The 25,502-nt window shown below is 43.0% G+C and overlaps 2 protein-coding genes across 2 annotated transcripts in view; both read right to left on the bottom strand.

Annotated features, from left to right (window-relative positions):
* Positions 1 to 4,550, bottom strand: part of BBS4 (Bardet-Biedl syndrome 4) — a 37,789-nt gene extending 33,239 nt beyond the window's left edge. Inside the window, exon 1 of the mRNA XM_083712726.1 lies at positions 4,391 to 4,550. Within this exon, the coding sequence (XP_083568852.1) occupies positions 4,391 to 4,414 (24 nt within the window). The 5' untranslated portion in view covers positions 4,415 to 4,550. The remainder of the gene's footprint in view (positions 1 to 4,390) is intronic.
* Positions 4,551 to 9,519: 4,969 nt separating this feature from the next.
* Positions 9,520 to 25,502, bottom strand: part of ARIH1 (ariadne RBR E3 ubiquitin protein ligase 1) — a 51,300-nt gene continuing 35,317 nt past the window's right edge. Inside the window, exons 6-14 of the mRNA XM_083712709.1 lie at positions 22,360 to 22,426; positions 20,863 to 20,969; positions 20,465 to 20,507; positions 19,874 to 19,945; positions 18,602 to 18,732; positions 17,898 to 17,955; positions 16,831 to 17,091; positions 13,956 to 14,068; positions 9,520 to 12,643 (exon numbers count right to left, since the gene is read on the bottom strand). Coding sequence (XP_083568835.1) covers positions 12,559 to 12,643; positions 13,956 to 14,068; positions 16,831 to 17,091; positions 17,898 to 17,955; positions 18,602 to 18,732; positions 19,874 to 19,945; positions 20,465 to 20,507; positions 20,863 to 20,969; positions 22,360 to 22,426 — 937 coding nt within the window. The 3' untranslated portion in view covers positions 9,520 to 12,558. The remainder of the gene's footprint in view (positions 12,644 to 13,955; positions 14,069 to 16,830; positions 17,092 to 17,897; positions 17,956 to 18,601; positions 18,733 to 19,873; positions 19,946 to 20,464; positions 20,508 to 20,862; positions 20,970 to 22,359; positions 22,427 to 25,502) is intronic.

The raw sequence follows: 25,502 nt of genomic DNA, 5'->3' as shown, positions 1-25,502 counted from the left end.
ATTCATTCGTTCATTTATTTACAAAATCAATACAGACCAAAAAGATCCTGCCCTCTGGCTTACAATCTAAAAAGACACAACACACAAAAAGAAAGTAGATTGGGAGGGAGTAAGAAATGAGGAAACACAAGTACTTATAGGTCCAGGGCTAGCTCAAGACACTTTGGCACCTGAGGCAAAAAGCAAAATGATGTCCCCCTCTCTGCCAGGGAATAAGGGGTGAGCGCAGATCTATATCAGGAACAAGGGGGTGTAAATAAATATATGCATTGGGATTTGCTGCCCCTGTGAATCTTTCTGCCCAAGGTGGCACCCTCACTTTGCTAGGTGGGCCAGTCCTGACTAGTTCTAAGATGCAGGTTGAGCAGCTGAGATGGAAACACAAGAGCCAACTGCAGCACCAATGGGAAGGGGAACTGCTTCCCTTTTCTTCCACTTCTGAGTCTGATGGAATGACTGCTGTCATGTTGGCACTTGATGGAGAAAGAAGTCTTGCTTCTCAGCAGAGCTGACAACAAAACAGCCACCCACCTCACTCCAGCCTCCAATTTCCCCTAGCATCTAGTATTCTGGTGTATACTGCCTCTGAACATAAAGGTTCCATTTACCATCACAGTTAATAGCAGGTGAATTTGTCTAGTCCCATTTTAAGCTATCTAAGCTGGTGCCCCCTCACCCCCATCTAATCTCGAAGCAGCAAGTTCCATACATTTATTATGCTCTGTATGCAATACTATCCCCTTATGACTGTTCTGAATTTTCACAGGTTGATCCCCAAATAAAGGGGGACATTCTCTCTATTCACATTAAGCACGTTTACTTTTCTTAATCTCTGACATGTCACCACTTTTTTAAAAAAACTTTCTATAAAGCCCCAAATGGTTCAGTTTTTTCTTAAAGACCTAACAGATGCAGCTTATGCTCTGTTATCAACAAAGGAGACAGAAAGCCACCACAAAGCTGCTGACTGCATTATATCTATTATTAGTAACAGAATTGGATTAATTCCACTTACTTACACCTGGCATCCTGCTGCTGCTGCTGCTGCTGCTGCTATTGATTATATGGATTCTGACAGTGTGCAGAACTTTTAAAGTTGTAACAGAGTTGCTGCCTGTCTTGAGTGCTGAAATTTTGGCCTGAAGCTGGACTTGCACACAGAAAAAAACTAGATTATTTTTTTTAAAAAAATCTATTGTCGAGAGCAGTGGCCATGCATGTTTGTGAGTATATATGTGAATCCCGTCACCACAACATGGTGATCCACTCCCTGCTTTGACAATTGTATCTGCTGCCTTGACTGGGTTTACTTTACACTAAAACCAGAAGAGGGGTAGGAAGCTAACTATGGACTTATTTACATTTAGCTTTAAAACTAATCAGTTCCAGTTCCAGTAGGTGCCTGTGGCATTAGTACATGGTTACACCACAACTGGCATTTCTACTGCTATGCCTCTGCCAACTGAGGTTGGGGGAACTGAGTCATAAGAAAATGCAACTTCCTAGAAATTGAACCGTTGCTCATTTAGTACAAATGATCCATACATTTTCCTTCAGGGAAACAACTATACATTTGCTGTGCCATAAGCTACCCTTGGTTTGCACTTCCCAGAAAAACTACAGAAAGAACAAGCTGTAACCTGAGAACCTTCTCTCATGATTTTGGAGAATGAAGCTGGGGGGTGGGGAACATTGTCAGAACAATTAGGTTCTTAGGCTGGAATTCCTACTAGATCTATCTGTTCTTTTATTTGGACATCCAAGTGGCTGGAGCAGCACAAACCATCTTACACTTGGAAGGTTGATGCATGGCCTCTCCTAGACAAAGACAGGCGGCCACAGTTTTTTTAATGTTGTGACAATGTCCCAGCTGCATTAAAAGTTTTATGCTGGGCTGCCTACATACAATTTGGAAAAAATTACAGTTGGTAACCTAGCAGCTGTATTTTGTACTAACTGAGACGGATGTATGTTGCTACTCTTAAAACAGTTTCACAGAGTAAACATCTGGGTTCTGTTCAAGATGCTAGCTAAACCTTTAAAACCATACATTGGTTAAGGCCAGGATACATTAAGGACCACCACCTGGACACATACATCTGCCTGATTTCTGGTATCTTCTTTGGACACCCTTCTTTGAGTCCCTCTGCTAGAGACCTGAGGCAAGCGGTGATCCACAAGAGGGTCATTTGAGCTGTGGCCCTCAGACCCCTGGAATGCACTGTCCAGGAAGATTCAGCTGGTGCCAATAATGATGTCTTTTTCGTGCCCAATGAAGAAAGATATTATTATTTCTCCATGCTTTTTAAGCTTTAATCTAGCCATCTGCTTTTAATTCCTCTGCTAATGTTTTATGACATTTTATATTGTTATTATGTACTTAAGTGTATTTTCTTAGCCACCCTGTGGATTTTACCTGAAGAGTAGCACAAAAATTCATTCAATAAATTAATGTTGTAGCTTTCAAGCAAACTGCTGAGACACAGAGTACAGCTATGAAGACAAAGGAGGTTATTCATCATGATCCATGTGCGTCTGCCCAGGAGGAAAGCTTTATGTCACATTATTTTATTCTTAGAATTGCTGCTTTTAAGCACTACTGCCTGCAACGGTTAATGGAAAAACAAAAGTATTTACTTTAAATTAATAGTGACCTGGGGCAATGATGTAGCAGTGCTGGATAATGAAGGTACTTTAGTTTTTAAAAATCCAATGTAAAAATCATTCTGCAACCAAGACATCAAAACTTTCTCACTGTACTACCAAATATAGACACATAGAGCAAGACAATCTTGCAGATCAAAATCCTTCTGTCTAACGTGAAATGCTGAGCTGAAACCACCATTAAAAGAGCAGCTAAAATTCCTGGAATGTACCATAAAGAATCTTGGTTCTAACTATATTCTCCAGCTGTGACCACCAAAAAATTAACACCAGTGAATCATGTCCTTTGAAGTGATGTACTGGAGGTTATTTTAACAAATCTAATGTTAGAGCACACTGCCATAAAAAGATACCTTTAAAATCATCATTCTGTATTGTTTTTAGGGGTACAGTGGTACCTCGGGTTAAGAACTTAATTCGTTCCGGAGGTCCGTTCTTAACCTGAAACTGTTCTTAACCTGAGGTACCACTTTAGCTAATGGGGCCTCCTGCTGCGGCTGCTCAATTTCTGTTCTCATCCTGAAGCAAAGTTCTTAACCCGAGGTACTATTTCTGGGTTAGCGGAGTCTGTAACCTGAAGCGTCTGTAACCTGAGGTACCACTGTATTTTATATCTTTTATAAATCTTCTTGTACCCTAGGATTTTGTTATGAGGTGCATACTACACAGACTTTAATAAATTGCAGCTACAGGTGAGATTCCCCACCCCCTCAATTATTCTCTATACAAGGGGAAGGTAGCCTGGTGTATTCCAGATGTTCTGGACTACAGCTCCCATAACCCCTGGCCATTGGCCAAGCGGGATGAAGCTGATGGGAACTGTATGTGATGAAAACTGGGACTCATGTAAGGATTAGAACATTTAGCATAAGCACGGGAGACGTGGTTGTTCAAATCCCTGCAAAGCTTAGAGGATTACCTTGGGCCACTCACTCTTTTTTTCCTCTTTCCCCTACCAGTGACAATATGGAGATGATGCAGAGTTTAAAGGGCTATTGTAAAGATATATTAGAACCAGGCCAGATAATAAATAAATAATAATTGAAGATTTTATTTGATTTGATTTCATCTTATATTTTGGAAACGCACATCCATATTTTTTTCCTTTTAATTTTTTTGGGGTCCCCAAGACCGGGGGGCCCTAAGCTATGGCTTGTTGAGCTTATACGTAAATAATAATTGAAGGTTTTATATTATTTGTTTTTTTATCTTATATTCTGGAAACGTACATCCATATTTTTTTCCTTTTAATTTTTTGGGGGTCCCCAAGACCGGGGCAAATCGCGAAAGCTTGCAGCCTTGCCCTTATTATCCCTGCTCCAAAGAGCCACCGGCAGTGCTTATATCAATAAGGATTATAACATCCTAGAGCCGGAAGGGAACCCCCCAAGGGTAATCTAGTCCAACCCCGCGCCATGCAGGAATGCCACGTTGTGAAGGAATCTGGGGGTGCGAAGGCCGGGTAGGCAAGCAAGCAGGGAGCCCCCTCGGAAGACGGTGCTGAAGACCCCCCCCCGACCATCCCCAATATCTACACGTGACGGGGAGGAAGAGGAGTACCGGCGCCTGCCCAGCCTGCGTGTTTCCAACCCAGGCTTTCTGGTAGCAACCAGGCCGCGCGGGCTCTGAGGGAAGGGCCCCGACCGCTTCCCAAGGGGAACGTGAGGGAAACCGGGAGTGAAGGCAAAGGTGGCAAGAGACGAGAATACAGGACCCCCTCGCTCACCGGTCGCACGGCCACCTCCGCCATGGCGCCTCAGTTTCTCAACCAGGCCCCGCTTGTTGCTATGGTTACCAGACAACGCGGAAGGTTTCCCTGCGTCGCGCGAGGAACCCGGATGCTGTTGCCGCGGTAACCATGGCTCTCCTCGATCCCGCCCCCCGACGAAACGGGATTTTACGTCAGCGGGAGAGGGGAAGTGAGGATGCGGCCGCCGCGAGGCCTGTCGGGAAGATGGAAGGAAGGCGCGGCCGCGACATAATAAGCTCCTCCCCCCTCCCAGTTTTGGCAAATGGACCTTTCCCAGCGAAGTCTTGTAGAACGCGCAGCCGTAGAATGGACTGTACCACTTCGGAGTGAGGGGGAATCATATTTTGTATTTTTTAAAAATAATAATACCCCACCACATCCCTGCAGCTAGAAAACTAATGCAAGAGGGGAAAGCTCTGTTAATTTTCTATTTACAGTGCTAACTTTTCGGAGGAAATGATATTGTTAATTCCCCTCTTGCATTTTGAAAAAAATTAATACCCCACCACGTCCCTGCAGCTAGAAAACTAGTGAAAGAGGGGAAAGCGCTGGTAATTTTCCTATTTTCAGTGCTAACTTTTCGGGGGAAATCATATTTTTAATTCTCCTCTTGGATTATTATTTTTTAAATAATACCCCACCACATCCCTGCAGCTAGAAAACTAGTGTACGTGGGGAAAGCCATGGCAATTTTCTATTTACAGTGCTAACTATTGGGGTGGGGGGTTAGGACTATTTAAACAAAAAAAAAAAAAAAACCCCAACACTGGGATATTTTTAAAAGGAAACAGTACACAGCCTGTTTTAACTCATAAGGGGGAAAGGCAATGTCTTTCTTTTTTCTTTCTCCTCCTGTGATGAGGCTGCATTTTAATATTTTAATGTTTCAATATTTTAATGTTGTATTTAAGTTGTAGTCATTCAACTTGTTTTTATTATTGCTTGTTAACCGCCCTGAGCCCGGCCTTGGCTGGGGAGGGCAGGGTATAAATTATTATTATTATTATTATTATTATTATTATTATTATTATTTACTGGCGCAACCATAATTTCAATATAGTGAGCTAGCTTTCGAGTTTCCCATCAGGCTGGATGGTAAACAGAGAGGCGAGGAAGCGTGTTATTAAAAGGCTCGATGAGCATTAAAACCATGAAAAAATATGCACTGATAACCAGTCTTGACAGGGAGTCATAGGAAAGATATTCCTTGCCTAAGCTGTTCTACCATCTTATTCTGCTTCACTTTAGAGTACGGTATAAGGCTTTTGGGACTTCACTTTGCTCTCCTCACCACCCACTGCCTCATCGCAGGCATCCGTCAGTGTGATTTCTAGCCTACAACAGCATATGCCGTGAACCATATTATACTCTTTGAGGCGTTTCATACACTTTTTCAGCTAGAGAGAACAAGGACAGAGCAGTCAGGGTGCTGGTTCCCTGAAATGAAGTGTAGCTGCTAGCTTGCAGGTTTGTGTGTGAAGCTTTAACTGTACATGCAGGAAAAAATGTATGAAAATTGTCCCATGAAAAACATGAGCATGCAAAGGATGGGCATCCATGCATAATACACACAATATATTTCTGGTAGATTTAAGCAGTGCTTTTTTTTCTGGGTGGACACAGGGTACACATAACCCTAAGCATTTTGTGAATCTAAGCATTTTGTGAATACTGCCTCGTTGAGGGGCAGTATTTCAATACGAGTAGGAAAATGAGAGTACCCCTAAACATTTTCTTTTAGAAAAAAAGCGTTGAATTAAAGTACTGTATCTGAGTAAAATTTTTAACACAAAGAGATACATGTTTCATTTAAGTCGGTATTGTTTTAGAGCAAGGAAGAGCCACCTGCAGCCCTTGAAATATTAGACTCCCAGCTCCTATCACCCCAAAGCCACCATGGCCAAAAGTGAGAGATGATGGGAGCTCAACATCTGGAGGCTCACAGCTTCCCCACCCATTGGGTACTGAGTTGTACTGAGATCTACTGGTACTGCTAAATTGAATTATTGATGCTTGTTGGTATTTGTAATTGAGTATACTGTATAGTTTTGAATGGAGCAAGTGAACAGTTTAAAACACTTATGGCATAACCCAGTAGAAAAGGGGCACACACTTTTTATGAACAGTAGGGAGGGAAATTGCAAATATAAAATGGAAGAATCAGCAGTCAGTGAAGTAAAATTTTATTCTGTTTGGCTACACCCACTTTGTACTGCAGCAACTGTGTGGGCTGGATCATGCCCATCATGACACTCACAGAACTGGAGCACTGGTAATTCTTGTGTTCATACGTTAATGTAAGCTAGGAACTTTAAAAATGAGATCAATACCTAATTTTGCACATCTACAATTCTTCAGACTTAAAAGGGTTAAGTAATGATTTTAAATCTATATAAAATACTGCCTTTTAAAAACACTAAATTCCATAAATTATTGAGCACATTGGGAATTTTGTGGAAATTGCTATTAATGAAATACTTTTCAGTGGCTGCATTGCAAATGCTCTTAAACCACACTAATAAAAGTTAGATTTTGCTTTCGTTCAACAAAATTGGCAAGAGGCAGGATGCAACATCTTTGCACCTAAAGTCAGTTTCAGAACTGCAGGTGCAACAAGTGACTAAAAGCTCACGAAAAAAGGTGGATGAAAAACAGCTATGCTTCTTCCCTTATGAGCAGCAAGATGGATTGCAGAAGGGTTCTGTTTCTATGGAAACAGTCCCCAACTGTGTTGAGCACACTGTCATAGTTAAATTGCTAGTTGCCTAGAAAAAGGCGGACACAGATGTCATTCTTCTAAGGCTTCATCGTTAGTATACAGCCTCTCCTCAAAACGCATTACAAAACATCATGGCAAGCATCTTTTCATCTGAGCAGTTTCTGTAATTCGGGGGGGGGGGGGGCTCCAGAGAAAGTTTTCAGAGGGAAGCTATTATGAAAACATATTTTATGTATGCCTGTTGCACAGACTTCACATTTCTGCCACAAAACAGAACATCTTCCTTCCTGGTTTCATTCCTAGTGTCCCCTCTTACCCACTTCCCTCCTCCTCCTTCTCCTCCTCCAATTGCCACTCCCTCATGATCCTAGTGCTTTACTGTTATTGTCAAAGTACATGTAATTTAAATAACTGCATATTCTTCCCTTCCTCACCCATCTCTTCCTTCCTTGTTTGTTTCCCTGTATCTACTGCAAGTCCTTTTGGTAAGGACCTGTTATACCACTTGTATGTCATGTAGCTGGATATTGCTATATAAAATAGAAATAGAGAGGGGCAAAGGTACTACAATATAATATCTGAATACTCAAATATGGCTCAGTGCCCAGTGTTGGTTCTAGTTCTGTTTGGCCATTTTACAACAGCTTCTGCTTGCAAGCTCATTGAATAACCTTGAGCAAGACACTGTGAGGGACGATGGAAGTTGTAGTCCAGCAACATCTAGATGGCCACAGGTTTTCCACCACTGAGCTGCAGGGAAGGGATCCAGTGTGTTATCTGAGCTCTTTGGAAGAAGGGCTAGATAAAAATCATATGGGTCAAGCAGTAGAGTCATGCAAAGACAAGGAAGTGGAGCTGCAGACATGTGGAGTGTTGGTACATCTATGTATTTGAGGGGTATGTTGAGATTTGCATATGGGCGACAAACCCACATCAACAGTGGCTTCATCCCACCACCTGGAACAGAAACAAATCCAAACTACCATCTGGCTCATTCTCTAGCTATTCCCTAAGCTGGGAAGTTTTCCTAACTTGTTATCACACGCTTGTGTCTGCCCCTGCCCCTTAAAATGGTCCGCAGATGTCTCACTGTGGAGTCAGACAAATGTGTTAAGCGTCTAGAGGAGCTGGGAGCACTGTTATACAATGGTTCCGCTCCTTCCTCCGGGGCCGTGCCCAGAAAGTGGTCGTGGGGGATGGGTGTTCAGACCCCTGGGCCCTTACTTGTGGGGTGCCTCAGGGTTCTGTCCTCTCCCCCATGCTTTTTAACATCTACATGCAGCCGCTGAGAGATATCACCAGGGGCTTTGGGCTGGGTGTCCATTAATATGCGGATGATACCCAGCTCTACCTCTCTTTTAAATCGGAACAAGTGAAGGCAGTGAAGGGCCTGTGTGAGTGCCTGCAGGCGGTTGGAGGATGGATGGCGGCTAATGGATTGAGGTTGAATCCTGACAAGACAGAAGTACGAGGACTCCCTGGTCCTGAATAGGGTAACTGTGCCCCTGAAGGACCAGGTGCACAGCCTGAGAATCATTTTGGACTCACAGGTGTCCATGGAGGCGCAGGTCAATTCTTTATCCAGGGCAGCTGTCTACCAGCTCCATCTTGTACACAGGCTGAGACCCTATCTGCCCATGGGCTGCCTCGCCAGAGTGGTGCATGCTCTAGTTATCTCCCACTTGGACTACTGCAATGCACTCTACATGGGGCTACCTTTGAAGGTGACCTGGAAACTACAACTAATCCAGAATGCAGCAGCTAGACTGGTGTCTGAGAGTGGCCACCGAGACCATATAACACCGGTCCTGAAAGACCTACATTGGCTCCCAAAACTTTTCCGAGCACAATTCAAAGTGTTGGTGCTGACCTTTAAAGCCGTAGATGGCCTCGGCCCTGTATACATGAAGGAGCATCTTCACCCCCATTGTTCTGCCCAGACACTGAGGTCCAGCGCCAAGGGCCTTCTGGTGGCTCCCTCAATGTGAGAAGCAAAGCTACACGGAACCAGGCAGAGGGCCTTCTTGGTAGTGGCACCCATCCTGTGGAACACCCTCCCATCAGATGTCAAAGAGATAAACGACTACCTGACATTTAGAAGACATCTGAAGGCAGCCCTGTTCAGGGAAGTTTTTAGTGTGTGACATTTTAATGTATTTTTCATCTTTGTTGGAAGCCACCCAGAGTGGCTGGGGAACAAATAATAAATTATTATTATTAATATTATTATTATTAGAGTTGTCAGCATTTCTGACTTCAAGAGATGGAGCACCCAACCCAGCAAGCTCTTTTAAAAACAACAACCAGGCAGTGACAGGAGATGCCTGCTCCTATTTAGAAGCAGAGGACAAAATTACTGCAAGCAAACACAAAAAAACTAATGAAATAACAAAATAAAAGTTTATTAGAATTAGGAACACTTTCTCTCCCTCTGTTTAGCCTTAACACGGAACAGTCCAGCAGTTACAATGAAGTCTAATTAACAGTTATTTCCACAGCATGAGGTGCTCTCTAGATGGAAAAATTAGAAGATTACAAGTCTTCAGTCCTTCACAGCCCAGTCCGATTGTCATACCAACCCCCAAGTGCTGAATAACAAAATCCTCCTGTCCATGGAAAGGTTCTCCAAAGAGCACTGCTCTTGTCTCACGCAATAACTGATTTTTTAACACAGCAGTTGTACTAAAACATTTCAGGGTTAAATGGTTTTGAAAATTAAGACTGTCTGATACATACACTACAAAAAAAAAAAACCCCAAACAGCTGCAGTGAATTAGGTGGAACAGAAAAGAGGGTGGGTGCTAAATACAGACCATGCTCTGCTCTCCTGTTGTGTGTGGCTAGAGGCCCTCATTCAATTAGCCCATGATAAAGTCAACACAAACCATTATTTAAGCATATTGCACCAACCAAAGCTTGAGTAGCATCTTCATTGCCAAGTATTTGCTTTTTAAGGAAAGAAGAGACTGCTTAAAGGAGAGGAGGAGGAAAACTGTCTAGGATTGATGAGCAAGCCTTTACAAGAGCTTCTGTTCAAGTGATCTCACTCCAAAGCCCACAGAGTTTCAGAAAGTTTTCCAAAATTAAGTGTACGATCCTCAGGAGCAGAAGATACAGCAGATTTATATACAGTTTTGGATTTTAAAAAAATGGACGGGGGGAGGGTATGGCAAGAGCAAGGTGTTTAGAAATGAGAAAAATCTGGGGGGAAATGCTGAAAGTATGGAACACATTCATCCAATTTACACACCCACACAGCAGGGCCACCTGTTCCAATCAGCCCAGTTCTAGGCAAAGATGCTAAAAGAACATGGAAAAGAAATCTTGACTAGACTGGAAGTTCAGTCTGAGCAGCAGTGTGCAAAAGCATAGTAAAAGACATGACCGAAAGCCTTAGAAGGAGAAGTATCCAAGCAACAGTTGCACCACACTCAGTTTAATGGAGTGGAATTCTTTGAATAAGTATTCACACCCCGCCGAAGGCGAGAACTCATCTTCCACTGCAATGTTACCAAGTCAAAGCTGAAGTTCCTCTTCCCTCTATAGCTTCTGCCCGATTCAGCTTTTGGGCCATTGCAGATGGGCAGCAAGCAACAAAATAAGCCCTGCCAGACAAGTTACGTGTGAACAGATGCAAAGCTCGGCTTCTTATTGTACCGCTCAACAAACAAGCTAGGCAGCATTAGATTAACCCAAGAGCTCAGCAAAATCTTATTACTCTTTTCAAGAGCAGGCGCTCAGAAATATTTCACATGCTTGCTGCAGTTCCTTTCCTTTTCGGAAGTCTTTGCCAGCTGACATAGGTGGCTGCTGTTCTGGAAACACAAGCCAAACCATCACTGGGGACTCATGGAACTAGCTGAGCAGATCTTTGGATCCGGGCCACAATCTCTACTTGAACGAGCAGCAGAAACTGGCTTTAAATACCACTTTAGCAGATCTACTTTTTCTCTCTCTCAACATGAAAGTGTAAAACATCGTGGAAAAGTACCCACACAACGCAGGAGCAGATTTTAAACAAATTGCTTCCAAGTGGTGCTTTATCGTAGCTTTTATTACAAAAAAGGACTGTGTAGATGAAACTCACTCACTCTTCCCTCTCACTGGGGTGGGGGGGGTGGGGAGAGAGGGGAAATACCCCAATGACTTCAGAGACTGCAGATCCTTGCAACTAGATGGAGTGTTTGCTGTATCAGGCACTTTTTCCAACAACCAAGCCGCAAAAACGTGACCCGGAGGAGCTCCGTCTCCCTTTTTTCAGTGTTTCACAACTGACAAGACAAAGCAACAAGGAATGTTCCATTTGAGCACTTCAATCCACAGAGGAAAATTCCTAACACTTCCTATGTATGACGATGATCCAAGTGTAAGGTGAATGTTGGACATGCATGGAAATGGACAAGAGGGATGGCTATTCTGAGCAAAAAGACAAAGCAGCCAGAATCACTACACTTTCATTTCCAAACGTTAAAAACACACACCAAGGTAAACCAGTTTGCATCAGAAGCTGAAGTGCAAATGGGACGGTGTCCGTTGCCAGCAATGAACACACCCAAACCATGGAATAGTTGCAAAGGAGCTGCAGGAGGAGGAAGAAGGAAATCAAAATCTCTCAAACAGAGAGAGAGAGAGAGAGAGAAGGAAAGGGAAAGATTTGTTACAGCAGCACACACTGCCCCCCATCCCAATCTCAGGTAAAAAGCAAAATGAAAGAAAAATGCACAGCAAATAGACATCATCTTGAAGATTTTTAAAGAATAAATATTTTTGTAATTAAACATTATGCAAACACGTGCCACGCTTGCTCTTTGTCCATGCATATGCGCTATATACAATTTTGAAAAATACTGTGTTGTCCTCTTTGTTTTTTTAAAAGTCATATACAAAGTTTTTCCTTGCTGTGTGCCCCGCCTCCCCCCGCCCCAAATCCTCTTTACAATAAGCCAAACAACATTCACCCATGAACTGGTGCATGTGGGGGGAGGAGGGGAGAGTAGAGAAGGGGAGAGGGAGGGGGAAATCTCATACCAAAGTACATCAAAATGGCTGGTTGGACATGAAAAGCAGTGTCAAGAAACTGTTTTAAGTTTTATCTGTAATACGCATAGGAGAAAGAAGGAGGGGGGGAAGTCAGCTTGGAGAATGAAGCTACATTACAAGTTAAAGTTGGAGGGTTGTTTTGTTTTTCTTAGTGCGTCTGTCACACTTACTGGCCACCTAGAATACTGTTGTACAATGGTTTATCTACCTTTTTTATTACAATATAATTTACTTAAATTTTTTTCCATTAACAAAAACAGAATTCCGGTACTACAGACCAGCGGTGTAATAGGCGTAGTGCCCCTTTTTGTGTGTGTTTTGCTTTAATTGCATGAGCACTCTAGATGGTAAAAGGTTTTCAGAGTTCGTTTTATGCAGGCCAGTCTCAGTCCTCAATATACTCCCACAGATCCTTCTCGTAGCCTTCATGCACATGCTGCAACAAAACCCTTCGCCGGCTCTCGCAGTATCTGCAAGGGGAAGGGTGCACAGTTACAGTTAAGAAAACAAAGGCTGAATATTTCGCACACAATGCATTTCAAGGTAGCATGGAAATAGTTTAGTCAACAGCGGCTCGCAGTGGGAATGTCTACCTTTACTTTGCTCAGAATGGAAACAGAGACAAAGGGCCTCCCATCTGGATAATTTTAAAGGTGAGAGAGATTATGCGCTGAAGCAGAGCAGGCAGGACCTTATTACCATATAATCATTATTTTTATTAATGCTACGACAGTTGAACTCAAGCTGTATTTGCTAAGCATGGGTATTGGCCCAATTTCTTAAAAGTGGAGCCTATTAACTGTGAGGGCGGCACAGTATTTACAACCTGGAATTTTGTAGGCTGAGACAGTGCTCCACCTGTGCGACACAAACTAAACTAAACCCCTCACCTGCAAAAATGTTATCCCAAGGAAACTCACTAAAGGAACCATGCCTTGTAGGAGTAAAAACTACCCTTTGTGACCCCCTTGTGGTGCTGTGGGTTAAACAGCAGAGCCTAGCACTTGCTGATCAGAAGGTTGGCGGTTCGAATCCCCGCAACGGGGTGAGCTCCAGTTGCTCGGTCCCTGGTCCTGCCAACCTAGCAGTTCGAAAGCACGTCAAAGTGCAAGTAGATAAATAGGTACCACTCTCGCGGGAAGGTAAACGGCGTTTCCGTGCACTGCTCTGGTTCACCAGAAGCGGCTTAGTCATGCTGGACATATGAACCCAGAAGCTGTACGCCGGCTCCCTCGGCCAATAAAGCGAGATTAGCACCGCAACCCCAGAGTCGGTCATGACTGGACCTAATGGTCAGGGGGCCCTTTACCTTTACGGCACAACTGTGTCACAAAACCAGTGCCATGTGCCAATTTCTCATTCACTCATAAAGGCAAGATCATGTCCTTTGAAGCAACAGAAAACCATATTCATGCAACCTGAGGTCAGTGGCCTCCTTCAGCTCAATAGCCGTCAAAAAAATGACTCGCTTGCTAGGTAACAATTCAAAATGTTAACAGCCAAGAAGCCCCTGTAAACAGGGCATGCTAACTTGATTTTCCCATGTGCTGCAACTTGCTGTTGTCTCCAGCTGCTTGATTCAACAGCAGCAGTCGATCAGGAAACCTGGTTGAAAGCCAACACAGAAAGTTAGCTGGCTAGCCTCCCTCCACCACAGATTGTATTGGGAGTAAGCAGCAGAATCTCTCTCAGCCATTTCCTGTAAGTTAAGCCACTTTAATGCCTAAGAGACTGGCACATGAAATGAATTAACAATCCATCAGTTTTGAACAAGGAACATACCTGTACTTATCTTGCACTTTCTGCTTTATGTCTTGCAGTGAATCTTGAGATATATCTCGCTCCAGATACCCAGAAAGGACCTCGGTAGCATTTTCCAAATCTGCTTGATTATTCTAGGCAGGCAAAATACAAGGCACACTTTTAATAAACTTAAGCAGTTCCTTGAATTGAGAATCACCACATGAATGGAATTTATCCCTTTTGCTAGCAAATACTCATTGAAGCCTACTTTGAGTATTTTTCTAGTCTTACAGCGGTTCTCTCATTTGGTTGTATGAATAGCAGGCAGGAAAACACACTAACGTATTGGAAAACCTACCATCACCTTCTATAGCACTACTAGCAGACAAAACCATCTTGTGGCTGCAAACCAAGTAGATGTTATTCTGGGCAATCATGACTTCTGACCAACAGCCATTACTCTTTCCCATTAAGAAATCACAATTCTTAAGGGCATTTATCTATGTGACCAATTCACTGCTCCTGTCTTGGAAGTCAGGTGGAAGCTATATTATAACTGGCTCCAGCAGTTAATTATTTTGCATTTTATAAGCTAGGAAAAAACCTATTTACCAACCAGGCCTTTCTATCTGGCTCTCAAAATTATCACCAGCCATGCCTCTCACTGATCTTGCTTTATAGCATCACTGAGTGTTTTCACCTGACTAAAATGTGTCTGATAATGCCTCTCGCTCATATGGATGGAGGCATATTGGGTGGGTGGGTGTGTAAAAACTAACACTGTAATAAGGTAAAATTTATATTAGTTACTCCACACACATTTGTCTCTGACTCCACTCACCATTTGTGGCATTTGTTAAGTTTCCTAGAAGTGGGCCCCACCCCTACACTTGTTAATTGGTGAGGTAGCAAGGACAACACTGTTTACATTTTTGGGCTGTTCCTGTTTTGATATCCCACAGGAAATGAAATCTAATATTAAAGATTGCCTTTGTGGCAAGGCTGAAGGAATGAGAGGCAATTTTTACTTGTTAAATTGTGGATTTGCTTACACTTCCTTTTATAACTCCAAAACGTACCAATACTGCACTTTTGGTAATACAGCAAGTTGAAATTTATTTATTTGCATGTGTTTGGAAAGTGGTTTGTCAGTTCGCTATGCATTTGGACACTTCTTAAGATACTGTGAACAAATTTTGCACAATGGTTCCTAAGATCAAGAAGCAACTTTTTGTTTATGCTGGAATACAATGGGATCTCGTGTTGACTCAATATGTCAACATAAATTGTTAGAGTGCCTAACAAAGTAATAAGGTATTAAAATACAATAAAAGAGAAAATAAGCTGTAGAGACACCAACTAAAACAGCAAGTTTATCGGGGTAGAAAGTAAAAATCAAAACTGCTACAAGTTAACAAAAGAGCTAAATCTGGTAGTTGTTTTTCGTTGCTGTCACTTTGCTTAGTTCCTAAATGATAGTAATGAGGGTACCAAGCAGGCCTACCTAGAGAAGGCATTCAAAAGGCAAGGAGACTCTACAGACAAGTTATGCATCTCTAAAACAAACTTTGATTCCCACCATTCTGAAGAAACTCCACAACTTCTGACTTTTGAATAGTTATGGGAATTCTTCAACAGGACACTTTGCAAGGTGGCTTATGACAATGTGAAATTAAAGTGCATAAAAACAAAGAACAAACTAGAAACAGCTGTCTTTTTGTGTTCCTCCGCTCTCTGAACTGCCTCCTGCAGTGACCCTCCACCTGGTCATTATATAATTTCATTACACAAGTTTTGTGAGAGCTGAATTTGCATTTACTTCTTCCACCATTCTTTCCTAATCATGTCTCTAGTCAGGGCAGACCAGAAAGCAGACAAATCAGGTTCTATCAGTAGAATGCTGGTGATTTGCAGATTGTCAAGGAGTCCTGGAGGACCTGCTGCCTGCCGTGCAGGCCCTTCTCACCTGGCCTGGGAGGGTGGGGCCCAGACTGACTCCAGCTAAGAAAAGTTGAGGCTGCTGAAGGGACTCTTGGCTGGAGAACTGTTTGTGGGGTTTTGCTGTGAATTTTCCCCCCTGTTGTTGATGTGTGTGGTTTTTTTGTATATTTATTTTAAATCTTACGATTAATGTGAAAATTGTTCAGTTTGGTTGTGCATTTTTAATGTTTTATTTATTGTTTACGGCTACTTTTATATTTTAGTTATGTATTTTTTCCTGTTGTCAGCAGCCTTGAGCAGGGTCTGATCTGTGGAAAGGCAGTGTACAAATAAAATTATGCCTGTATGTATGTATGTACGTTAACACCTGACCCACTGTTTTGCATCATGTATGCCCACCCCCATCTTAAGTTTGCAAAGAAGTGAGCCATTGTATTAAGTTGTAAATCACTTGCAGATGCTTTTGCTGAAAAGTGGGATGTGGCAAATAATCAACAAAGTTAATAAGCCTATATTGCCAATCACCCCAGGCACTTGCATGAAATTGTTTTTGTTTAACTAAGGAACACATAGACAGGACTACACAACTCTGGAGCCATCACAGAAAAGGCCTTCAGAACAAAACCGCTGGGGGAAAAAATCACATAGTTGTTACAGAAAGTCCAATTTAGGGGCTGCACAAGTCACTCATCCAATGGACCATAATTCTACACCCGAGCTACTCATCAACAGTTACTATAACCAGCTTCAGAAACTGAGGCAATAAGGCTCTGGATTGCTGGTTACTAAGAAAAAGGACTGGAAGAGGACTATTGAGCTCATGTTCTATGTGTGGGATTTCTTTAGGCATCTGGTTTGCCACTATGGGAACAGAATATTGGACTAAATAAGCCTTGATCTGATCCTACAGGACTCTTATGCTATGCTAGGACCCAACAGCTGGGTTAAAAAATGTCTGGTAAACTCTCCTTACCTCAAAGATAATGGACTGATTATTCTTTTTGAGGTAGAAGGCAAAGACGTATGTGTACATGAGTGTGGCACGACACTGGCAGAGGACATCGACTGCTTTCTTCAGGAACTGGACCTCGATCCAGGACATGTTGTGCTGCTGCATCTCCTCCATTTTCTGCTTGACTTGGGCATAGAGTTTGTGCTCAAAGCGCAGGCTCTGCATATGGTTCATGTAACGGTTGCAGTAGAAGAGGTACCTCTGCAGGGCTGCTCTGGATCGCTGTGTTAATTCCCATTAGGGAAAAAGAAAATCAATAGTTAAAACAGAGTAATAGCAGATTGACTTGCCCCATAAATGAGGGGCCTTGGCAAATGTGGCCACAACAGGGCAATGTTCTTATTTCAAAGTCCCACAGTACTCCTTTTGCTTTGAGTCTGATCTTGTTGGCACTATGTGACACAGAAGAGAGAGTTTTAAGCAGGTGGAAAAGAAAACAAAGAGTCCCTTGCAATCCCCAAACAGTGCTACAGGATCATGGAGCCCTGAACAGAGACTTAGGATATACTTCATTCTGTTGCAATTCTCTACTTGCCACATTTGTGGACCTGATAAACTGCATATACCCGGTCATGTGATGAACAAACATTTTTATTTTTCCATATAAATACATAGCAGAAAGGTCTTATTGGCAGTGGGTTCTGTGGCAAAACTGCCCAAGTGCAACATGGTGAAATAAACTGCCTAGATAGAAATGATATCCATACAGAAATTAATCTGGTAGAAAACCTCTTTCATCAATAAGCAACTGCCAAGAAGGGTTTGGCTGGTAGGATATGGGGTTGGTCATATTCATACTCAGATTACTGCTTCCAGTGCTCAAGCTGGATTGTTTTACAAGTTGGTCAGGACAACATCAGGGAGCAGTAACAAAATGAGTGAGCCTCTTGTGTCAAAGTCTAACAGTTTTGTGGAATTCAGCTTGAAAGCTAGCAGTGCTCAATTGGAAAATGCAAGCACAGTGAAAAGCTAGGCCAAACCATCTTACTGAAGCTGATAATATTGGTCACCAAGAGTTATGGACTCACCTCTTGGGCATCTCTTGCTGCCTTTGCATCATCCTCATTATAGCGATTACAGTTGTACCTGAAAAAAGATTTTTATGAGCATAGTATCTTTTGTTTTTGCCACTCTGAGGCTCCAAGTATTCTTTGGTCAGTACATACCGTATTTTTCGCACCATAGGGGCGCACCCAGTTTTTAGGAGGGGGAAATCAAGGGGAAAATATTTTTTCCCCCAGCCCCAAAGAGCAGCGTACAGGCTGCACACAACCTCTCCCTGCCAGAGGGGTTGCGCACAGCTATGGAAGAAGGCAAGGCAGCGAGCGGGATGGATCCCGCTCGCTGTTTTGGCTTCCCCTTTAGCCCCGTGCAGCCTCTCCTTGCCGGGAGACGCTGCGCAGGGCTAAAGAAGCCATAGCCCCGTGCAGCCTCTCCCTGCCGGAGGGGTTGCGCGCGGCTATGGCACAAGCATGCATTCGCTCCATAGGACGCACACCCATTTCCCCTCAATTTTTGGAGGGGGAAAACTGCGTCCAACAGAGCGAAAAATACGGTAACTGTAAGCCCCTCTGATACCTTGAGCAGAGGCTCAACAAGAAACAGCCCAGACCTTTCTCACCCTAAGAGTGTTTTTCTCCCACAGAAATTATTTTTGCAGGGTACCGAAACAAAACATGGCAGTACAATTAGACACATAAAGAAAGCTTGGGAGGAATTCATTTAAACTTACCAGGCAGACCCATGAGGTTCCCAGGGGCCAAGACACACCCAGCAGAACTCTGCTTTACAATTCTGGTTCCGACAGACCATGTGATTGCAGCCTCCATCCTTTTCTATGGTCACATGGCATTTAGGGCATTCCTGTGACGGGTATGAAGAGTGGTGGAAAGAAATAAAAGTGGGTGTCTTCCAACTTAAAAAAATGGGGAGGGATGCAGACAGTGCTTTGTGATGTTAAAAAGAATTTGCAATAGTGGCTCTTCTGGTTACACATTCAGCTGTCAGCTGGCTTCCCATTGCTGCCTTAGCAATGTAATGAAAAGGTAGTCTTATAGCAATATAATAGCACAAAATAACAGATCAATGCCAGGAAAAGTTGCACTTCTTCAGTTCATGGGATAGCCTAGATAGGAAGCCATTTGCAAGTAATGGGACATTTTCGTGTGTGTGTGACGCTCAGCTTTGACACTTGATATTAAACACATTCTAGATCTACTGATTTAAGTCCAGTGAGACTGGGTTCCACATGCACTGAATGAACATACTAAAGGGATGGGTCGTTGTGAAGTGAAATAGCACATGTTTTGCAAACCAAAGGTAATAGGTCTAACCCTTCACATCGCCACATAAAGGCTGGGAATGGCCAAACTCTGAAATCCTGGACAGCCACAGTCAGTCTCCATAGGCAATACTGAGCTAGGTAGGAGCAATGGTCTGATTTGGCCTAAAGCAATTTTCTGTATTCCTATACTCAGCAAACCACATGTAAGTACTTCTCAATCTATAAAGTACTGAGATATTTGCCAGTTTGGCACCTCCCTTCAATTTAGCTCTAAAAGCCTCATTTTAAGTAGAGCTAGACATAAGCCTGTTGTACCTTTTGGTGGTAATGTTTGGCTTCACTGTGAACTTTGAACGGGGGGGGGGGGGAGTAGGAAAACACAGCCCATTATTTACATGGAGTATTTACCCCTCACTACTCACAATGGAAGTTCAGGATTTGACAGTTATGTTTTTGTAAGGGAAAAGCAGCTCTGCAAATGTGAAATTTTGAGCATCTAACATATTGGCCCAAATATAAGCCCTTTTTCCCCCAAATTCCGATTGTGAAAAGTTAAAGTGCAGCTTATATTCGCTGGCAAAGCCCCCCCCCCGCCCCCCCCAAAGCACAGGGCAAAGGTGCGCAGCCCATCCGCGGCTCCCAAGCCTCCGAATTTTAAAGGTGCAGCTTATATTCGGGCCAATATGGCATGTTTTAAAGAGAAATGTGATGCTACCAAACCTTTGTGTTTGCTGCAATCCAGTTTGAAGTTTCACTGTCATCATCACACTTCTTAATCCACTTCTTTAACCACTGTCAGGAGAGAGAAAAAAGAATGGTAAAACAAGAGAAGTGAAAAAGGCCACAGAGAAATGTGCATCTGCACCTCATGGCTCACAGGCTCCTCTGAACTGGACATCATATCCTGTTAAGCAAGACTTGCCCATTCAGATCCAACGCTCCAAGATAACACATCAGGATTCCAAAATAAACCTTCAAATAATTATGTATCGTGGATATCTCTTACAACTATGATTTTCTTCATGTTTGTGTCAAATATCCTCTAGGTGGAAATAAAAGATCTGAACTAAGGGGAGGAGTGCTTATTTTGTTGTGGCAGTCAAGATGAACTATTCTTTCATACACTTGTTACCCAGAGTCAAATAGTTCAGGGTGAATTACACACAACTTAAGGGAAACTAAACAGGTAACCATGGCAAAGATGTCTGAATAGCTTGCTAAGTATCATCAAAGTATTTCACAACACTACAACTGTGATATTTAAGCAGAAAGGCTAGTTTACTTTTCCAGCACTCTGCCATAGACACTCACCTTGCATTTAACAGGATCATGCCAGTTTTCACCACAGTTAAAGCTGTAAAAATAAAATGATTTATACATATTACACAGTCTATAGTTATGCAACACTAAAATTTAGAGGTTTGCTCTAATTCAAGCAACCATAACTGTTACCTACTAAGCCAAACATTATACCAGCAAGGTAATGTGGCTTGACGGGTACTTGAGAACCTCAATTTTTCAATCCCAGACAGGAAGCAAAAACTCTCAAGTTTATCAGATCCCAAACGGGCAGTGTTTGGCTTGCTGGTAGTCGGCACGGATAGGCTTACCAAGGGAACTTGTCATTTCAAGAGAAACAGGAACCACCTTCTGCTTAGTGGTAAGTAATCCAAAATCATTACAACCCAACACAAGAAATGTTTGCTTACCAAAACTGACGGCCACATTTACAGCGAACAGGCTTAGCATCAGGATACTGAACTTTAACAACATGGTGGCAATCTGGAGCAGGACACCATTTTAACAGCCGATTGCACTGCAAAAATAAAAAGCTACCAGATCTTACTTGGAAATTGACCAGAATTAAAGATATCAAAGTGTGGTATTTCCCTTCCATTTCCCCAGAAGTCTCCTTTTAGCCAAAGCTTTGTTTCATCTTCACAGGGAAATGCCACAATTCTCATTTTGGTATAGACCTTGTCCCTCCACACCAACAGCCAAGCAGAATACGTCAAGCCAATTTCACAGAATCAGTTATAAAATGAGATGCCCCCCCCCCAATGTTACCCAGGATAACCTTCTAAATAGAACCAACTCCAGATAATCAATTTAGTAGTCCCCCACCAACCTTCCCAATGTCACCAAGACTACAAATGCAACCTCTAAGAAAATCTATTCTGATGACAAAAGCAAATTAAGATACTCTAAAGGTCATAATCTATGCCTAAAAGACAGCCACCCATCCATCCTAAAGTATTTTGTTCCCTTTGGCAAAGCTTTAAGAACCTGAGTTTCAGCTCAAAAATAAGCAAGGTAGCTTGACAAGGTAGTTTTAGAAATGGCTCATCTTTCATGTTAAGTGGTTTAATTTTTAGGAGGCCAAAGGTCCGTGATGTTCACATATGGGTCGCTCCCATGTGTCGTCTGCTCAGGAGAACCTGGCAGTTTTGTGGCTTAGTGTCACACCAGTGCAGGCACATTAACAAAGATTGAATTGAGGGTCACATGTGGCTTATTGTGATTCTTCAGTCCTCTTCAGCTTAAGCTTCACCGGCATTCCACAAATTGAATTCAAAAATCCTTTTATTACAAATGAGGGGACAACAAGCGAGGCTGTTTTTGAGTTTCCTCAAAGGTTCGCCAATTATAAAGTTGTAACACATCTGCTTAAGTAGCACCCTACAGTAATACTGGATTCAGTTCAGAAGTATCTGCTCTAGGTTCTGATGAAGACACAAAAGGTTTGTGCCTAGTTGTTCTCAAAGGACTATAAATTGAGTGCTTGAAATACCTGGCACATAATCAGCAATGTGCCTTTAACAACTATTACCTTCTCTAATCTCCTGAACAGCTGTCTATAGCCATTACATTAGGCACTGGGATTTCAAATTTCGGCTGCAGAATGCTGTGCTATAAAGCAATGTTCCAGCTTAAGTATTTTCCTATTTAAAGCAGCATTCTGGCTAAAATCATGCCACCTATTAACAAAAAGCTTAACACTCTCTTTCAGTATGAGCCTATGTAAGATCAACCCTGTTAATTGGGGTGGGGGAAGCAACCTTTGCCAACAACTGAACAAAATCTGATCCCCACCCCCACCATGAAAACTACATGTAAATGCCTGCTGTGTAAGACAAGAAAGAGATGGGCGAAAGCCCTCAAATCACAGCCTGTCTCTTCAGCATAGTTTGAAACATAACACTCACCTCTACAAAACTATTAGTTATTAAATGCTGGTACTTTAATTTAACCTTTGAATCTGTGATGAGGCGCCTAAGAAGAGAAGGGAGAAAAAACATTTCATTGAGAACATTCATTTTTTGGCAGTCCAGAAATTGTTTGCTACATCAGCTTTATTGCTTGGCAGAAGCCGTGAGCAAGGAGAATAATTTTCGCAGATTGCGTAATTCCCCAACCCCTACCCCCACAATTTTAAGGCATGCTATATTTTTACTTGGCAAACACACATTTTAAAAGCAGAATTAATGCCCTGCTTGAAAAAAAAAAAGCCCAAAAAACCCCACCACTGTTTTGTGACCAGATTTTATTCGCTCTCTTGTTCCCCAGATAATATGTTTTGCTTATTTCTACTCAGTTGTTGGCATGCCTGCAACCATTTCCTTCACAGAGCCCAGAACACAAAGGCAATGTTTAATCTTGATTTCCATCCCAATGTAAATTAGTGAATGGACGTACAACACTGTACTTGCAAAGTCATAAGCAAAATGAAAAACGGACGCTAACTAGTGCAACATGCATACCGTACAGAACCTATCATCAAAAGTTAAAACAGACACCTGTAGATTTCTGGTGACACCAATCAAATATTTAAGAGACTTTTTTGTAACTAACCATATACTGCAAAACAATAATGTTTTAATGTAGGTTTCATGCATTATTGAAGGCAATAATCCAAAGTAGTACACCGTGTGATAAATGAAGAGCCATAACAAAGATCAAACTTTAGTTTAGTATTTAGTGACAGTCTCCGTCAGTGATGTTTAACATATGCATTGCAGCTTTATTTAGATATTTCTGCTCTAAAACAAGTATACTAGACAAAAAAACCTCTATCTGAAAGTAGAAGCCTGTGACAAAGGGGTTTCCTTGAAGGAATATAAAGGTTGCCCAACATTAATGTTTAAACTCCTGACTAATGACTATATGCAACCTTTAGGAGCAACTTTGGGAGAAGCTTTATTTCCTCTTTCTGGGGTTCCAGCAAAATGCTAAACTATTTGGATTTTTGGTCTGATCAAGCACAGCTCCCAATATCTGCATTATTTATTCCATCAACTAAGTAAAATTTTTACTGTGGAGATTAATTCAAGCAGCTTTGCAAATGGGCATCTTGTGGCATATGGCCTACAATGCTTTTGTTGCTTTAAAGGATAAGTACATGGAAATATACATGCCATTTCTGCCTGCAGCAGGTCTTCCCTGCACATGCCATAGTGAAGCCCCTGGTGGTTCTGAAAGATGTACTTAGTGTTTTTTATGTTGTCCTGGGTTAAGTCCTAGGTATCAGCCAAATAAACATTTTTAGTTGTCAGGCTAAGCCTTATTTATTTATTTAACAGAATTCGCATACCACTTAATTGTAAATAAAACCTCTAAGGAGTTTACATGCATGACAATACCTAGCTAGTGGCATGGCAATAAAACCGCTAAGGCATTTGCAAAGCTAAGCAGGGTCTTTTATGGTTTCAAATTAGATGGGAGACGGTGTGTTGAGATCTGCATTGCAAGGGTTTGGACTAGATGACCCTCGGGGTCCCTTCCAACTTTACATTTCTATGAGTTATGGAAGGGATCACAAGCCAGGGGTGCCACCACAAAAAGCTACACTTTGGTCCCAACTAACCTAACAGGCGGGATATTGAAGGCAGTCTGGGCCTCCTGGGAAGACGTTGAAAAAAGCATGCTGGGGTTCATATGAGCACAGACACTAAAGATAGACTGGGGCCAAGCTGCACAATTGCTATATAAACAATAACTAGCACTTTAAACGTAGCCCAGAAGATAACAGGAACACTTGTGTCACATGCTGCCTCCTGCTAGCGTTCAACAAAAGGCAAAGCAGCTGAAAGACAATCCCTGCCTTAAAGTTAACCATTTGACGCAACACAGACATGTGAGGGAAGAACAAGAAAATTCCAACACCACTAGGTAAAGTGAAATATAGCTGAGCGAAAGGAACAGCAAAAGTGAGCTAGTCTTACATCAGAGCTGACAAAGGGTATCAACACTAAAAAAACACACACCACAAAACAATACATTTTTCAAAGCACAGGGATGGCAATCCACTTTTTAAAAATGTGTGTTAGAACACACTAGCAGGCATGCATTTAACAGAATTCCTTTTCCATTAATAGACAACTATTCAAAGTTAAAATCATGTTCTGTAGTTGAGGAACTGCATTTCTGATACAGTGGTGCCCCGCAAGACGAAGGCCTCGCAAGACGAAAAACCCGCTAAACGAAAGGGTTTTCCATTTTGGAGGCGCTTCGCAAAACAAATTTCCCTATGGGCTTGCTTCGCAAGAAGAAAGCCCATAGGGAAATCTCCGGGGACCTCTTTTAAATGCTAGCGGTGGGGAGCAAAGCCTTCCCCCCCCCCCGGCCTTCAGAAGAGGTCCAGGAAGGCCGGCGGGGGCCGAAAGGCTTTGCTCCCCACCGCCAGCATTTTAAAAGCAGTCCGGGATAGCAGGGAAGCGCTTCCCGCTATCCCGGATGGCTTTTGAAGGCAGGCGGCGGGGGGGGGGGGAGCAAAGACTTTCGCCCCCCACCGGCCTTCAGAAGAGGTCCTGGACCTCTTCTGAAGGCGGGCGGGGGGCGAAAGTCTTTGTCCCCCCTGCCTGCCTTCCCGGGGGCTTTTAAATCGCCCCGGGACAGCGGATAATTCCTCCACTGTCCCGGGGCGATTTTAAAATGCTGGCGGGCAGCAGCGCTGCCGCCCGCCAGCATTTTAAGATCACCCCAGACAGCGGAGAAGTCCTCCGCTGTCCCGGGGTTTTTAAAATGCTGGTGGGCGGCAGCGAAGGCTTCACGGGCAGCAGCGCTGCCGCCCGCCAGCATTTTAAGATCACCCCAGACAGCGGAGACTTCTCCGCTCCCGGGGCGATTTTAAAATGCTGGTGGGCGGCAGCGAAGGCTTCGCTGCCGCCCGCCAGCATTTTAAGACCGCCCCGGGACAGCGGAGAAGTCTCCGCTGTCCCGGGAAGGCAGGCGGGGGGGGGGGAGCAAAGACTTTCGCCCCCCACCGGCCTTCAGAAGAGGTCGGGGGACAGACTGTCCCCGGACCTGGTCTGAAGGCGGTTTCCATAGGAACGCATTAATTGATTTTTAA

Source organism: Podarcis gaigeae (genome assembly GCF_964106915.1).
Source record: "Podarcis gaigeae genome assembly, chromosome: 14".
NCBI lineage: Eukaryota > Metazoa > Chordata > Lepidosauria > Squamata > Lacertidae > Podarcis > Podarcis gaigeae.
This window is presented reverse-complemented; position numbering and strand designations above follow the sequence as displayed.